Below are 18,389 nucleotides of genomic sequence, written 5' to 3'. Positions count from 1 at the left end.
ATTTCAGTTCCCACTGTTTAAAGTGACTGGCATGTAAATCTTGAGCATACACCTTAGGCAGGATTTTTAACTTTAGGCTTGGCAACTTAAAACATAAAAGTAAACAAGTGCTGGGACTTCCTAAATATGGAATGCATTTGATAATATACTTATTTAAATACTCAGCAAAGTAGTAAAATAATTGGTAAGACTTTTATTAGTTATAATCCTTTACAGAAATTGCATAATACACACACACACACTATATATATATATATATATATATATATATATATATATATATATATATATATATATATATATAACATACATAATGGCGAGTATTTATTTAAGAGTATTTATTGTTTCTGTTTAAATTATCTGCAATGTAATGATCTCACACCAGAACACAATTACTTAGTGTGTTATCCTGCATATTAAGAGAAATAAACATATCTGCAATACATGTATAAACCAGCGACTAAAAGTAACTGTGAGAAAAACCATAGACATCATATACACGTATTTATGATGTCTATGAGAGAAACTCCTTGTTTTATTAGAAACATAAGGAAACAGATCTATCTCGCGATATTGAACGTAAACTTTGTCGTCATCCTTTGTGTATACATGTGATCTTTTCTGTCCAATCATCATTCACCAACAAGCTGGTCGAGCGCGCGAGGCCTAACTACGCAGTCGTTGCTACCTTGCCTCCTGGCAAAGTCGTCTTTCTGTAACTATGGACGAGCCAAGCAAAAAACCGCGACTCAGTCAAACTGGCAGCAGCTCCAAAAGTACTTCAACGAATACACTGAACTTGCTCGGAGGCAGTAAACTCGATGGATGCGGAAGGGACGGTCGATTTGTGGAGGGATTCATACTTCGCATCAGTATGAAAAACTTCTTGTAAGTGCTGTTCAGCTCTCAGCGCATAGTGGACCGAAACTACTGACAGTTTGGTACAAACCTGATTAGCCTGGCAGCTGACATACATGTTCACAAACTAACACTTTAGGTTGGACCTCATAACACAACTTAAAGTCGTTTCCCTATCGAAGTAAGCAGAAACAGCTAAGTTATCAAAGCGAGTTAAATGCAGTCATCAAAACTTTGCTTTATAAAATCTTATTTTCCTAACTTTTAGCATTAGCGACTGGACCCTGCATCAGAATCAGTGTGTTTTAGCTGGACTTTTCTCAGCTTGTTAAAGATTTAAAAACTTGTGTTATATTTTATATTATGTGTAGGTTCATACAATTAATGATGTAAATAATATATTTTTTAAAATTTTAAATCGTTTTGAAAATTTGGAAAAGAAAAGTACAATTCGGCAAGTTGAGATAAACTTCATTCTGGACTCCAAACGATACATAATTAAAATCTTTGCTATTGCTGTCTGTCAAAAGATTTAATAGAACACGATAAAGCCCCAAGTCTGCCATCAGTTTTTATTTCAGACCAAAAGGGTTTTAAGAGGGTATTTATGTGGGAGAATTTATTGCTTTATAAATGAAGAGTATATCTCTTAAGACATATAAACTTCCAAGAGGTCCATTATTTGTATTATGTAATATGAACAAAGACACTTGCTGCCTTTAATGATAAAGTCTTGCTTTAGTCCAGTTGTGTCTCATCTTACAAAGACAGTGGCAACATTAGATGTCTACTTTATACTTGACAGAACCTATGACTACTCTGAGGTTTATCCTGGACCAAATCTGAACATGATTGTTGGAGCAAATGGAACTGGCAAGTCAAGTATTGTGTGTGCCATCTGTCTGGGTCTGGCTGGCAAGACTGCGATTCTGGGAAGAGGAGACAAGGTAAGCAGAAGAAACTATTTCGTAGAAAAGACAGTCTTTCTTCAAGCAGCCTCTTGACAATGTGCTGGAAAAACAAAATCAGTTGCCCAAAATTTCCAAACAGCATGACATGACTTCACATTTTCTTTTTGAACCTTAATTTGCCTCCACAAGACCAGTGAGTAAACTGGGATGAATGATGTATAATTAACAGGTGGTGTAGATCTGCATGAAGGTGAGGTATATTTATTGGAATTTTTTAATCAGCCTCTTGAATTGCATGTTATGTTTTCCAGTTACATGATCCATTTTCAATCAGACAAAATACATTTTTTAAAAAATTTTCAATATTTCATATAATGTTAAGCAGTATGTGATGTTATTTAATATCTAGTGATGGAACTGCAAATTCCAGCCAAATAAATACCATCAGCCTCACCCTCTTTCCAAATTAAAGTTCTGTAGTTCACATGAATGTCAACTCATGACAACATAATCATGAGTATTATATTCCTTACTACAAATTCATCCATATAAAAGCCTAGATACAACAACTACCTGCATTTCTGATGATGGTTATGAACAGTTTAATTTTTTATTTTTTATAGGTTGGACTCTATGTCAAACGTGGGTGCCCCAAAGGGTTCATTGAGATTGAACTGTAAGTTATGTGAAGTCGAGTCCAAAGAGACTATTAACCAGCTTATCAACCAGAAAAAACAGGATAATATTAGTGATGATTTTAAAACACAGGCAACTTGAGCTAAAACATTTTACCGGCAAATATTACATCAACCAAAACATGTTAAGATTACATGTTTGTGACTGCATATTCACTGTGTTGTTCAAGGTACAAGAGTGGAGGCAATGTAGTAATTCGCAGAGAGATCCACGTGGAGAACAATCAGTCACTTTGGACACTAAATGGAAAAATCTGCAGCCAGAAAATTGTAGAAGAGCAGGTCAAGAGTTTGCGTATCCAAGTCAGCAACCTCTGCCAGTTTTTGCCTCAGGTACTTTGTGTAACTTGGATGTAGAGGTTTACATGTGCAAAGTATTTATGGAATTTGTTATTGGTTTGCTCTATTTTTCTACTTCCTGATGTGGTGGGTTTTTTCCTCCCAAAGGAAAAAGTTGGTGAGTTTGCCAAGATGTCCAACACGGAAATACTGGAGGCAACTGAGAAATCAGTGGGACCACCTGAGATGTACGAGTATCACTGTGAGCTGAAAAACTTCCGCAGCAAAGAGAGGGAACTGGAGGTAAAACTGACAGTCCTGGCTTTTTATCATTCAAATGTTGGCATAAATCTGCAGAGACTGTTTGATGGGTGAGATATGTTTTCAGTTACCAGCTGAAGACAGTAAAAAAGTTTGATTATTTAAACATTTTCATTTAAACATAAAGTTTAATAGCATCTATACCGTACACCACTGTTATGGTAGCAGATGCACTGTGTTAAGTATTGGATGGTACTGTGTATATGGGTTGTCCCATTTGTTGCTTGGGACAGCAACATCAAAAGTTACACCAGGGAGTAGCACCTCTTAGCCTGGTTTTACTAGACAAAGGAAGACAATTAAGGTGTGTGGATGTATTCCACACAGGAAACAAAAGATCTGTCCCACAAAACTACATGGACAGATCTGAATTCTATCAAAGGTTTAATCAGTAGTTCAGTCACACAGAATCACAGTATACACAGCAACAGTAAGAGATAATTTCTTAACCTGGTTAAGATGTTTACAAGTCAAGCTGCACACACCAGGTCTTAGAGTAACAGGTTGACAGCAGTTTGAAATGGGAGGTGAGGCTGCTCCTGTTGTTATTGGCTGTTGTCCAGCCCTCATAGCCAGTCAGCTGTCAAAGGAGGCTAGCTGAACAATTGAGGTTGTCAACACATTAACATGGCTGAGAACCAATCCTAGACAGGTGCTGAACCACCTGCTTTGAATAAACAAAAGAGTACCCTGATGTACAATATAGGACAAAGGGCCAGGTTAGCAGTCATGACCAGTGGATATGTTTTTAAAATAAAATGCAATTGCAATCTCCCCATAGATTATTTATGTATAAATATATTTAAAGTCGATAAAGGCTGATTTGTTTAAGGATTTCTGTGGTGTTTTCTTTGTTATTCTGTAGAATGTGGTGAAGGAGAAGGCAAGCTTTCTGGAGAAAACCAAACAGAGAAATGAGAGGAACAAACATGATGTAAATCGCTACTATGAAAAAAAGAGACATTTGGATGTAATTGAGCTCCTGGAGAAGAAGAAACCTTGGGTGGTGAGTAACTGGTACAACATATTGTAAATGGAAAAGAAAGAAGAACCATAGCAATAAAGTAAAGAAAAAAAAACAGATAGCATTTAAATAAACAACAAAAAAAAACAACAACAAAAAAAACAGACTGTCTTCTTTTTTATAATTCTGTTTTCTTATGTGACCAGGAATATGAGACCACCCGTAAGGAGCTTGAGGGTGTGAAGAAGGAGCGAGATGATGCCAAAAGGCAGCTTTCTGCTCTAAAGCATTCCCAAACACCCATGCTGAGGAAGATTCAGCAAATCGAGGACCAGCTAAAGCCAACTGAGGGCAAAATTAAGGCGAAGGTGACTTAATGAATAATATTGCTCCCTTAAGACCCATTTATTCGGAAGCTTAGAGTTGCCATGTTGTTTTTTTAATAAAGCTTTTTTGTGGTAACAGGATAATTAATTGGGATCTCATGAAAACAAACTTCATTTTCTTGGATAATAGATAATTCAAATGCAGGATCAGGGGGCTGGGGCTTGAGCTGTTCCTTGTCCATCTCAGAACCAGTACAGAGAATTGAAGACCTGCAGTAACTCCTTCATGCTTTGGATGGAGTAGTCTGTTGATGAAGGAGCTTTGCAGGGCTGTCAGTGTTTGGGAGGGGTGTGAGGTAATGTCGAGGGACACCGTTGTTTACGATGAATGAGAGCTTTGCCATTTTCTTCTTCTCTCTCAACACCAAAACTGGTGTGTCAAAGGCCCATTCCAGTACAGAGCTGGGGTCTCTATTTATAAAACGTTGCATTGGATCTATACTAATTGTTCACACTTCCAAAAGCTGGAAATATAGTCTGTTCCGTATGTAACATGCATATTAATGGCGTGCATGCTTTTCAGTGACACAACAAAGCCCTTACAACAATATGAGTGAACTTATGTGCACTGATTCCATGTGGAAATATCCAGTGTTGGAGAATACTGCAACTGCATTTTGATGTTGGTCTGTTTCCTCCCAGTGCAGGAAACTCTTATGTATCAACTAGTCTTATTAACAATGCCATCCAGCATGGAAGGACTTTTTTTCCTGACCCTGACCAGTTTCCAGTGAAACCATTCCATTTGCTGCGTCAAACTATGGCTCCACGAGGCCTCTGAAAACGCTCAAATTAACATGTGCAAATGATGCAAAATGATAGAAAAGTGTCCATCCACCTGTCTTCTGCATCGGGCATAAATGAAGCTTTAAATGTCATCAGTATGAAACTTGGATTTAAAAAGAGGGCATATTGAAGAATTGGCTATTGAGAACATTGTGCATGACACATTTTGAGTTAAATATTTGTATTCTTGGTTTTTTACAAAACATGCATAATATGATAGTTATTATAGGTATATTGGCTTTGAGCATTCCTTTCTACACTCAAATGAAGATATGGTTCATAGTATTCATTATATATGTTAATATAATAATGCTTAAGATCAGGTTGATGTTTTTCAGACTACTGCCATAAAAGAAGCTACTCTTAAATGCAAACAGAAACAAGATCAGTTGGATCGAAAACAGAAAGAGGTGAGGAAAAAAACCCAAAACAAAACACTATTGCTACTAAAGCTTGACAATTTATTATTGACTTTATTTGTACCTGTTTAGAATGAATGACACCCTGCTGTTCTGTACAGATTGATGACATTAAACAAATGCTGAGACTGAAGCAGAACGAGGAGGAAGATCACCAGAAGCGAATCAGCAATACCAGGCGAACCATTGAAGACCTGAAGACAGAGCTAGCCAAAGTCGGCGACCAGCCAGATGTAACACCAAGGATCAATGCTGTTAATGTGGAGCTGAGGCGCATCCAGGTGGAGAAAGCAAAGATCGAAGGAGAGAAGACTGACCTGCGCAGGGAGAAAGACAGCATCATTGCTGAGTCCAAAAGTGGGTGTGCAAAAAAAAAAAGAAGAAGAAATTCAATTAAGCATATTTTTCATACATAAAAGAAAATTTGACAGACAGTAGATTTAAAAAATCCAAAGACTACTCATGTAAAATATTTTTTATTTTTATTGCCAGTGTTGGAGAAAAAGCTCAGGGATATGAATAACTTGATGAATGCTAAAGAAGATAAGCTTCGAGGACGCCACAGGGACACACACACTGCCTTAATGTGGCTCAGGAACAACAAACATCTCTTTAAGGGGAATGTCCATGAACCCATGATGCTGGTGGTGAGTCCCACAAATCAAAGTGTACAAAGCTACTTGGACCCATTTCCACAAATATGAGGTGTCTTCTTTGACCATTGTTGTATTTTGATGTGAGATAGTTATATTACATTGTAACATAGTGCTTATAATAGAAAAAAGGTATTATTAGCATTACCTAAATGAGTGCACATCTATATTGTAGGAATGATTATTAAGAACAAGTTGTAGGATGTCCTCAACCACATCTATAAGAATAAAATGGTCAATTTGTTATCGTGACCTTGAGGGGGAAAAAAAAGTTCTTGCTTGTCATGGAATATGTAACAAGAGTTTATATGCCAAATAATTTTGTTAATCTCAGCAGAAATTCTTGAAAAGATAATGAAAAAATATGTTCAGAGAGTAATTTAGGCCACAATTTTTTTTTACTTTACAAAAAAGAATATTATTGAGTCACAATGGTACTTCTTTTTTCCACAGATCAGTGTGAGAGATAATCACTTTGCCAAATATGTTGAAAATCACATCCCATTTCATGACCTGCGAGCGTTTGTCTTCCAGAGGAAAGACGACATGGAGAAGTTCATGATGGAGGTCAGGGTCCACTCTAAATCACTGTGTTTGCAGACTTTGAGCATGATTAATAAGCATGTTTATTAATTGTTTGATATTTGTTCCTGTGATGGAGCATAACCTACAGAACAAAGTTGTTGCGATCACTCCCAGCAGATATTCTCTCTGAAGTAAAAGTCAAAACTTATTCGGCATCTCTGTCGTCCTCTATAGTCTTCACTTGTGAGTCTTTTTGGGAAAACGTGTGAAACCGTACTGTGTTGTTCTGTAGCATATTGTGGTGTAGAAAAATTCCTTTTGGAGGACTGGGGGCTGCTTATGCATTTTAAACACTATTATATGCAGCAGTGTCTATCATTTGCCAGAGTTGCTATTTTTGGTTGAAAATATTTTGAAATCAACATTTCTTTTAGCAACAACATGAAAATAAGCACAAAACTGTTCACAATATGTTAATAATGAAACAAGAGAACTGTTGTGTGAGAACTGATTTTAGAGTGGTAAGTTGTATTGCAACTTACTCCTGTCGTGTGGGAATTAGCACTGTTGCCTCAAAGCCTGCTTTGAATCTCAGCTGGTGCCCCTCTGGTTGGAGATGGCATGTTGTCCCTGTGCATGTTTGGGTTTTCTCCTGGTACTCCACATTCCAAATATTTGCAGCATTTAGAGTCAGTGTATGGTGATTCGTCTCGCTTGTCTTTGGATCGGCCCTGTGATGGATTGGTGACGATCCTGCCTCTTGTTTGATGATACCTGCTATAGGCCCCAACCCCACACGGGACCTGAATTGGATTAAATGCATACAGAAAATGGATGGAGGGTGTTTTGAGTCCATTCCTGGCACCAGGCCATATTGTGTAGTTCAAAGTTTCTGTGCACTGTCATTAGAAGGAGAATGGAAATACTTTAGACTGTAACGTAGTCAGGCATAATATTATTAGAATTTTAAAGATAAAGTTTGGTGTGGTCTTTTTTAATGTTCAGGTCCGGGACAGGCAGAACTTGAAAGTTAACTCCATTTCTGCTCCAGAGGAGTCATGTTCCAAGAGACTGCCATCCCGAAATATTGAGTCTTTGAGGTGAGAGATTGCTTGTTGTGCCTGTTTCTCCTTTCTTTTTTCCTTTTTTTTTTTTTAAATTGTTGCCTTCAGCTTCAAAAATCTTATGGGAATATTAGATTTTCTTTACTTTTTTTTCTTGATGTGTCAGATTTCCTCGTCTTTTCAGGAAAAGCATTCTGCTTCCATTAAGTCAGTGTTACTCATTGCGCGGCTCGCGAGCCGCATGCGGCTCACTGACTCTTGACTTGCAGTTTGTGAAGCAGCCACTGGCTTTCTGAAAATGCTGTCTAAACAAGTCATAATAATACTTAACGATGCAGTACTCTCCACAAAAAAGAGGTGAAGGCTGCTTACAAAAACTTTGCTGTCCTAACAGCCCAAACTGACCCTGTCAGAGTTGCCAGTTTTGGCTGATTTCAGCTGTGCCATACTCTGCCAAAGAGCTGCTCCGTATATAAATTGAACAAGAAACACTCCATCCAATATTTAGGATAACAATTCCCTGCTAAAAAGCTTAATGTTACTGATTTGGCAATGTAACAGGATACGTAGTGTGCAACGTTTTCTAAATTAATTAATTAATTTATTTATTTTTTAAAAAGTGGCTCTCCTCTTGTCCTAGTATATTGAATGCAGCTCTTGTTGAATTAACAATCTCAATGGCACAGTAAAAGGGATCATAATAGACAGCTACTGATCAGGGAATGTTAAAGTGACTATTACTTTCTGTCTTTTTGATTTAACTTGCTAGTTTCTGGTCCTCCTGATTGTCAATGGTTTTGTTCTCCACAGGGACCATGAATCTAGAGTTGGCTTATGTGGGTGTATATATTTATGTGTGTGGGTGGGTATGTGTGTGTACATATGTCTGTATGTATGTGCATGGATATGTATGTGTATATGTATGTATATGTATGTATGTTTGTGTGTATATGTATGTATGTATGTATGTATATCTGTCTATATATATGTATGTATGTATATACTGTATGTGCGAGTGTATATACATATATATGTAGGTGGGTATGTATGTGCATATACGTGTATGCATTGATCTCTTTTTGTTTTTTATGTTCTCTTTTCTGTTCTCTTTCTGCCCCTTTCCTGTCCTTTCCGGTCAGGTCCAGCAGCATAAACTCTGTAACTAACTATTAACTATTTAATAGTTAGTTAATAATAATAGTTAATAATAGTTAACTATTATCCAAAGCAAATAGAAAAATAAAATAAGAATCAAGAAATACAAGGGGATCATTACATCTATAAAAGTTCCCCTTGGCAAAATAAATTTGCTCAGCAGAACACAGCATCCAGAACATCAGTCTGCTTGCTTAAATGCTGGACAAGACAAAAAAAAAAAAAAGTGACTATTACTGCGCTGTACGGCTGAACGATGATTGTTTTTAATTGAAATTGTGATTTAAGATGATGTACTTAACAAATGGCACTCAACAACTGATGGTTGTTCAGGTGTGTCTCCTTAAATTTCCTCAAGAAATTTTGGGCATCTTAAAAAAGAAAAACCCATGTGATTTCTGTCTGAATTTCAGCTGTAAGAATCATATTGTCCAATATGCATTCTCTGCTGGTTGGAGTGCACGATGCACCTGTGTGTCTGTGTGTAGCATAGGAGGGAAACTTCAGTGTGCAGTGCAAAATTCATGTACAAAGAAATGAGGTCCTGTGGTGTAAATCAGATGAATAACAGACTATTTAACTGCTACAAGGAAAAAGTATAAATGTGTTCAAGAGGAAACTTCAGTGTTGTGGTCAAAGGTTGCATCTTGTAGTTGATAAATTAAGCCATTCATATCTCAGCTTGTATGAAAATCCTCTGTCTCATATAGAAAATATATTTCTGCATTAACACCGAGCAGATGCTGAAATTTAACGATGAAAGCTGGGGTAGGTAATGTTGGGGAGCTTGCAAGATTGGAAAGTGGCCCCCTGTTTTGCTCCTTGCGTGATCCAAGGCTTTTTTCAGTCGCAGCTTTTTCCACTCTCTCTCTCAGCTGTTTAGTGGGAGGAGGCAAATAAACCGAGCAGGGTCGGGGAAATTCTTCCAGCATTTTCTCAGCACATGTTTGCCTTCTGGGTTTCTTCTTCACTACTTTGTATTTTCATCCTAACAAGCTATTTATATGCAGGGTGTGGCTATCAGGTATGCGCTGTGGGAGGGGGAGGGAGGGAGGAGGGGAAATGGGAGAAGAAGCTTACGAAATATAAGAAATGATCAACTCCATTTCAGTTTGAGCGTTTTGATTGGTCAGAGGTTTTACAGATTTAGAGTAAACTGAGGGGTCTAACTATATTTCTTATTGTTCATGATGACAAAATGTATAGACTACTATCAGGACGAGGAACCATTTCACCCAGAGTAAAAAAAAAAAAAGTCTCTGAGCAAGATTTTCAACTATAGGTTTTAGTGCAAACCAAATTGGTCAGACAAATTGCTATTATTTTTTCCCCAAAATTTATTAGGCCCATTGTGCTACTTAATTGGCAGGATGAGTAACTATCTTAGATTTTTCACTTGTCTAAATGTGTCACTTTTTCTGGACTGCATTTTGTTTTGACAGTATCTAACCAAGCACAGAAACATTTGATACATGCAAACATAACCCTACCTTTTTGTCATTTTTTTTTTTTGTTTTTCACTCTCCTTTCACAATTTCAGCCGTTTCGGATTCTTCTCTTACCTTCGCGAGATGTTTGATGCCCCTGAAGAGGTGATGAGTTACCTCTGCCACCAGTACCGTGTTCATGATGTGCCTGTGGGAAACGATCAAACCAAAGCCATGATTAAAACGGTATGGTCTGATTACGTAAATGGAGCACTCAAAACAGAGCTACGGAGAATTGGGTGAAAACACTCCTCTGTGGAAAATATGTTTTAAATTTATTTAGAAATAAATACAGAATATATAAACAAAACAAAACTGGTATTAAAAAAAAAAAAGTCATAGACCTGCTTAACTTACAGTCAGCTTTTTTTTTTTTTTTTTAAAACCCAATCCATGTTCAACTTCATCTTTACCTCTGCCGAGGTGGGTTGGGTTGGGGTAAGCCATGTATTCAGCAGGGTTAGTCATGTTGTAGTCATGTACTTTCGGATCCAAATGGATCCAGGAATTTTGTTGAAGGATTCTTCACTACGGGGAGATGGGGTTATTTTGCTATTAGAGCATTTAATTACAAAATTATGCTCAAAATCGACAAAAAAAGGCTTGGCAGAGGTCTGGGATTAGTTTTTTTTGTTTTAATATTATTTTTAAAGAAATATCTTCCTGTTCTTTCATTCCACTTTTTTGCCATTCTGCAGGTCATTGAAGAACCCTACCTCAAGGTGTTGTATACAACACAGGAGAGGTACACGGTAAAAAGGTCCTTCTATTCAAACAAGATCAGCACCAGTAACTCTGCAGTGCACCAGTCCCAGTACCTCACTATTACTGTGGATGCCGAAGAGAAACGGCATCTGGAACAGCAAATAAAGGTGAAATCCCAATACTTTTGCACAACCTTAAAATCTTTCAGCATCTTATAACTTTAATCTTTCTAGAAGTTAACTAGGCAGAGAGTTAAATTGTTCATCTCTGTCTGACTCAGGCCTGTGAGTCAAAGTTAACCGACATCAATGAACGGATGAAGGCCTTGCAGAAAGATGGTTCTTCACTGGATCGCAGTGAAAATGAATTCTTAGCAGAGAAAAAGAAACTTTCTGAACTAAAGGGAAAAAAGAGACAACTGGAGCAGAAAATCAGTACCAAACAGGACAGGTAAGCCTCCACTGATCAGTGTTCAAATTTCATATGAGCAGAGACTTGAATATGCAGTTAGAGTAGCATATGTGTGACTAATGCAGATTTTATGAGAAATCTGTTTCTCTGATTTTAGTCTGAGGCAAATGGAGCATAATGTTATTGACCTGAAGAAGGTTGAAGAAGAAACTAAAGAAAAAGTTGCTGCTGCTAATGTGCAGAAAGTGACCATAGTTGCTGCATTTATGGCCCAGATGAAGGTACGGAAGAGCACATTTTTAACCATAACTTGTACTACAATGGATTTCTTAGCTATTGGAGAATGACACCTAAACCCATACTCGCCACAGTTCTGTTTTATTTACTTTTCATTCATGTTTCCAGATTTAATGTCCTTGATTTTCAGCTCATTTCATATTTATTGCAACCAGACTACGTTTTATGAAACAGGTTGGACTTGATTTGCTGAATATATTCCGCAATGAGGAATATTTCTCACATTGTTTTTTTTGTTTTTTTAAATTACATTGATGGTTCTTCTTTGTCTAGGTTGAAAAGTGGTCTTTATGTATACATTCAGTTTTCTTGTCTCTCCATCATCTGTAGCTGAGAGCAACGCTGACAATGGAGAAGGTGCATCTGGCGTTGGAGACGGTGGGATTTACAGCGGAAAAAACTAAGCTGGAAAATGACTGCAGAGAAGGTGCCTCTGAACTGAAGACAATGGAAGTATGTATTTCACCCACAAACATCTACACAACAGTCAGTTTTAGTGATGGTGCGTGATGTATAACTTGAGGTCCTGGAGATAATTGTAAATTTTTTGTCTTGCAGCAAAAATTCGCCCGTCTGGAGCAGAGGAAGATACAGCTGACGGAACAATGCAAAACCATGTTAAAAAAGGCAAAATCAATTTGCAGGATGCAGCTGGATGAGCCATTACCAGAAGATCTGCGTAATGTTCGTTCAAACTTCCCTTCACTTCCTACCTGTGGATTACATGAACAGTAATGTCTGTGTAATCTGATGTAATTGTTGCTGTGGAAGTGTTTTGAGCATCATCTACTAATGTTGGTATTAGCTCATGGATCTTGTTTCTATTATTGTAGGCTTTCATGAAGTTACCCGACTCACTGGAAGAAGTTGATACCATGCTGAATGAGGAGCGATCCAGAGCTGAGTGCTTTACGGGTCTCAGTGAAAATGTAAGAGCACAAAGGGCAGCACATCATTATCAGAAATATGATGCGTTCTGTGCCAAAGATTTCTTTTATTTGGTCTGAAAATCTTGAATAAAAATGTCTTTTGTTTGTTTGTTTTTTTCTTTTTAGACTTGAAGTAAAAATGGTTTTAAATGACTATACCAAAGTACTTATTGTATGAAAACATTATTTGGAAATAGCCTTTTTTTCTTTCTACAGTAAAGTCTGATCACACCATACAAATATCCATATTTTACTCATTTTGACTTGAGTTAAACTTATTCATTCAGAATCTACATATTGTTTACTTAATTATTCCTAATTTAAAGGTTGTTGAAGAGTACAACAGGAGGGAGCAGGAGATCAAACATCTGGAGAAAGAGCTTGAAGAAAAGACAGCTGCCCTGAACGTCTACAGACAAAACATATCAGAGGTGAATTTTCATCTTGCATCAGCAATCCTTAAAAAAAAAAAAAAAAAAAAAGGATTATTTTCCATATAAGAAAATGGCTTTTGTGTATTTAAATCTATATGTTTGGACTATGTGTTTGTGACAGGCTAAGGAACGCTGGCTGAACCCTCTGAAGCAGCTAGTTGAACAGATAAATGGCAAGTTTAGCGAGTTCTTTCGCTCCATGCAGTGTGCAGGTGAAGTTGATCTGCACTCAGAGACTGAGGTAAATTCAGTTATAATGGTTACACTCACCATGTCATATAAAGCTGGTCACACTTGACTCTTTCCGTTTCCCATTAAAGGGATGTAATAATTCATTTAGAGTGGAAATATATGTATACAAACTTCTTTGTGATCATAAATCCAATAGGTGCTTCTTTTTATACAACCTGCTGAAACTGTGTTTGGCTCTACTCAAATGAGTTAAAATGAAACAAGATTGCAATCATGATCCTGCGATCTTTCTGCAGGAAGAGTATGACAAGTATGGAATCCGCATTCGAGTGAAGTTTCACAGCAATACTCAGCTCCACGAACTGACGCCCCACCATCAGAGTGGAGGGGAGCGCAGCGTCTCCACAATGCTTTACCTCATGGCCTTGCAGGAGCTGAACCGCTGCCCCTTCAGAGTGGTGGATGAGATTAACCAGGTAGGAGTGAAGCCTTATTTACACTTCCATGTTAGAGTGCCACAGAACTTCAGGGGTGGATTCACACACCAGTGTGACAGCATGAGATTCAGGCAAGGTGATTAACCTAAAAACCTCAAAAGAAGGGTCTGAAACATGAACCAATCACTAAATATTCAGATTCAAGTACAGCTTGTATCTAAACAGTCCTCTTCCTCATCCTGCTTGACGGAATACCTGAAATATGTTTCTATTTTTGTTACTTTTGTGATTTGATATGAATGGAAGTGATTATGTTAAATTGATGGGATGTCTTCTCATATTGTTCACTGGCACCTGAATTAGTTTGAAGGGAAATTGCATTGTGGCAGAATTTGTGCTATCAAGACCAAGCCCTGATGATATCTCTTACTGGCATCAAAGGTGCAATTTACATGCCAACTTTATATGTGCAGATAGATTTCTTATTAAACATATTTTTTCACATTCTTGTATACCTGCAATCACTGACAAAGCAGATAAGTGTGTAAATCATCAAAATCCTGAATAAATATATATTTTTTTGTAGGGAATGGATCCTATAAATGAGAGGAGAGTCTTTGACATTGTGGTTCGCACAGCCTGCAAAAAGGCCACTTCCCAGTACTTCTTCATAACACCAAAGGTGAGTGTTCCTTAACTTCCTTTAGTGTGGGTTTCAGTGATGGATCAAGTAAAACATATATACAACTCTCAAAAAAATAAAAGGAACACTTAAACAACACAATGTAGCTCCAAGTCAACCACACTTCTGTGAAATCGAACTGTCCACTTCAGAAGCAACACCGATTGACAATCAGTTTCACATGCTGTTGTCCAAATGGAATAGACAACAGGTGGAAATTATAGGCAATTGGCAAGACACACCCAATAAAGGAGTGGTTCTGCAGGTGGTGACCACAAACCAATTTTCCAGTTCCGATGCTTTTTTGGCTGATGTTTTGGTCACTTTTGAAGTGCTTTCACTCTCGTGGTAGCATGAGACGGAGTCTACAACCCACACAAGTGGCTCAGGTAGTGCAGCTCATCCAGGATGGCACATCAATGCGAGCTGTGTCTGTCAGCGTAGTGTCCAGAGCATGGAGGCGCTACCAGGAGACAGCCAGTACATCAGGAGACGTGGAGGAAGCCGTAGGAGGGCAACAACCCATCAGCAGGACCGCTACCTCCTTCTTTGTGCAAGGAGGAACAGGAGGAGCCCTGCCAGAGCCCTGAAAAATGAGCTCCAGCAGGCCGCAAATGTGCATGTGCCTGCTCAAACAGTCAGAAACAGACTCCATGAGGTGGTATGAGGGCCTGATGTCCACAGGTGGGGGTTGTGCTTACAGTCCAACACCATGCAGGACGTTTGGCATTTGCCAGAGAACACCAAGATTGGCAAATTCACCACTGGCGCCCTGTGCTCTTCACAGATGAAAGCAGGTTCACACTGAGCACATGTGACAGACGTGACAGAGTCTGAAGATGCCGTGGAGAACATTCTGCTGCCTGCAACATCCTCCAGCATGACCAGTTTGGCAGTGGGTCAGTAATGGTGTGGGGTGGCATTTCTTTGGAGGGCCACACAGCCCTCCATGTGTTTGCCAGAGATAGCCTGACTGCCATTAGGTACCGAGATGAGATCCTCAGACCCCTTGTGGGACCATATGCTGGTGCGGTTGGCCCTGGGTTCCTCCTAATGCAAGACAATGCTAGAGCTCATGTGGCTGGAGTGTGTCAGCAGTTCCTGCAACATGAAGGCATTGATGTTATGGACTGGCCCGCCTGTTCCTCAGACCTGAATCCAATTGAGCACATCTAGGACATCATGTCTCGCTCCATCCACCAACGCCAAGCTACAACATGTTACTTAAGTGTTCCCTTTAGTTTTTTGAGCAGTGTATATCACCCCCTATTAATTATTTTATTTATTCAGTTGCATTTGGTTTTAATTAGTTGTTTAATGTTTACCTGTATGTTGGTATTCAACTGTGTTGTACCCATGCTAGTATTATTGTTTTAGTATTGCATCTACTAGTGCTTTAATCCGCCTTGAAGTCTGCCATCAAACCATGATATTCGCTAGGCTGTTCGCTTGTTTTTACAATAGGATGAACCTAGGCGTCGTCTTTTTATTTTGTAGAGTTAACAAGATTTCTGTCAGTTCAAACAAAATCTCCCGACTCTTCATCTGTTATATACTGCTTTGAAAATACAAAAATTTATTTCAATATTATAATCAATGAAATTTCTTAGAGACAAGTGATCCGAGAGCGTGATGCGCAAAACTGCCATTGTGGTTTGTCGTGTCCCGTTCGTTGGGTTTCAACTGAGTAGCACATAGTCTGTCCCTGTCATTTGTCAGCCCCTGTGTCATACCTATTTCTGTCTCCCTTCATTTGACTGTGAGCAGTTGCTGTTTGACCTGGACATAATGCAAATGAACTATAATAATACTATATATTAACTGGATAAAAGACTTAACAGCTATTTGCTAAAATTTCTCTAAATGTCATATATATAGCATACATCTTTACTGGTGGTCAAATCGGATCTGTGATTAACCTTATCCAAAGTTGAAGTTGTTTTTGTAATAAACAAGCTAATGTTCCATGTTTTTACACTCATGACACCTAACACTTTTCATTTGGCTAAACTTTCACTCCTGCTGTGTTTGTCTGCAGCTGCTGCAGAATCTTCAATATGCTGAGGAGATGACTGTTCTCTGTGTCCATAATGGTCCTTACATGCTTCCTCCCAATGAATGGGACACACAGGCTTTCATCAAACGGCGCCTCCAGAGAAAAGCCAGGACATAGATCCCTTAAAATATAAAAATGTGCAGTCATTTATATCTGTAAATGTTTTGGTCTTTTTTGATATAGATTTTTCTGCAAAGTTGCACGTTCATTTTACATTATAAAAAGACCACAATAATCAATACATAAATGTTGTTTCTTTATGTTTATTGCTCTGAGATCTTTATACAGTTGAATAAAAATGTTTGCTGGTTGTGCTTGTTCATATTGCCGAAGGAAACAAGCTGTTAAAAAGCACTGGAAGAACTGGTTTGTTTCCCAGGACTCAAAGCTTCATGTTGAGTTGTCTTTGTGCTAAAGAGTAGATTCTGTTCAGAAAAGGTATTTGGAAATAAAAGATGTATTGGTATGAAAAAGCTGCTCCGATAGTACAGAGGCAGAATCCTCCCACACTGAATAGATTTACTTTAGAATCAGAATGTGTCATGCTGAAATGACCATTTAAATTATTACGTTTAATATTTGTTTCTTCACAGGAGTGTTTCCAACAACCTTATTTAGATGTTAGGGCTCTATGTGTGGATGCTGCATTGTTTGATCACAGATCACAGCCTTTAAAGCGTGACCGAAAAACCCCCCAAAAAAATATAACTTTTTTTCCCCCCCAAATCTAAAGTTACTTTGCCTTTTTATTTATTTATTTATTTATTTTTTGTATAGGTTTGATAGGGGTTATGTCAAATTTATTTGGACAAGAGCACAAATTTTGGCAAGGTTTTGAGGTGTTTTTACCATAAAGTGATGCATTAGAAATGTATCAAATATGTTTAGTGGGGGGGGGGGGGGGGGGGGGGTAACAAGAAACTACTGTTTCCTTTTTAGAAGGTTAAACAAGCTGGTCTTCAGAAGAAAACCAATTCCACTGCTTGTGTTGGCAGTGACACCTTTCTTTTTTCTTTTATTATAAATTGAATATAAGGGAGGGTTGGAATACACTCAGTGTCTCTCTCTCTCTCTCTGATAATGATAATGTGTAACAGAGTTCTATATCTACTGATGGTGTGAGGATACAATACAGGGCACCAGTCTAAATTACTATTAGTCAAAACCTAAAAGAAATTACATGAGCAGGTAGGTGTGGCAACTCAAGGAACATGATAATGGTAGTAAAAGAAAAACAATGTTTTACTTAAATCATGTTAAAAAAAACAAAACTTTAATAATATAAGTTCTTTAAAAAAAAAAAAAGTACGTAAATCTTAAAAGCATAAAGCACCAGACAAACCTAAATCAAGTTAACTGTGACCCCAAATAAATAAGACAACACTACAAATCAAAATTAGCAGCCCAACAAAGCAAAAATGTTAGTAAAGAAATTAAATGGTCCACTTAACCTAACAAAAGACCTGAGCGCAATATGGCACCAAAACAATACAATTAACTACAAGCTTGCAAGCAGCAACACTGAACAATTAGGGACTGTTGGGAACATAAACTAAGTAGCAGAGGCGAGGTGGTCTGCTCAATCTCCAGCTCAAAACGGAGTTCAGGACAATAAATGGTGTGTTTGAAGGCACCTTGGGCGATACGCCCACTCCTTCCCCGTGTGTGTATATATATATATATATATATATATATATATATATATATATATATATATATATATATATATATATATTGATGTGG

The 18,389-nt window shown here is 37.9% G+C and overlaps 1 protein-coding gene across 1 annotated transcript; it reads left to right on the top strand.

Annotated features, from left to right (window-relative positions):
• Positions 1–770: 770 nt before the first annotated feature.
• Positions 771–16,920, top strand: smc5 (structural maintenance of chromosomes 5). The gene is made up of 24 exons (XM_079238970.1): positions 771–888; positions 1,664–1,805; positions 2,393–2,445; positions 2,635–2,797; positions 2,912–3,046; positions 3,930–4,070; positions 4,235–4,396; positions 5,539–5,610; positions 5,721–5,976; positions 6,112–6,266; positions 6,726–6,839; positions 7,803–7,897; positions 10,557–10,689; positions 11,202–11,375; positions 11,489–11,658; positions 11,777–11,900; positions 12,247–12,369; positions 12,475–12,600; positions 12,750–12,845; positions 13,172–13,276; positions 13,401–13,520; positions 13,768–13,947; positions 14,495–14,590; positions 16,629–16,920. Exons 1-24 carry the CDS (start codon positions 875–877, stop codon positions 16,761–16,763), a joined length of 3,084 nt encoding a protein of 1,027 aa, XP_079095096.1. The 5' UTR covers positions 771–874; the 3' UTR covers positions 16,764–16,920.
• The last annotated feature ends 1,469 nt before the right edge of the window (positions 16,921–18,389 follow it).

This window comes from Telmatherina bonti, assembly GCF_933228915.1.
Source record: "Telmatherina bonti genome assembly, chromosome: 4".
Lineage (NCBI taxonomy): Eukaryota > Metazoa > Chordata > Actinopteri > Atheriniformes > Telmatherinidae > Telmatherina > Telmatherina bonti.
Note: the sequence above shows the minus strand (reverse complement) of the source record. Positions and strands in the feature narration are given on the sequence as shown.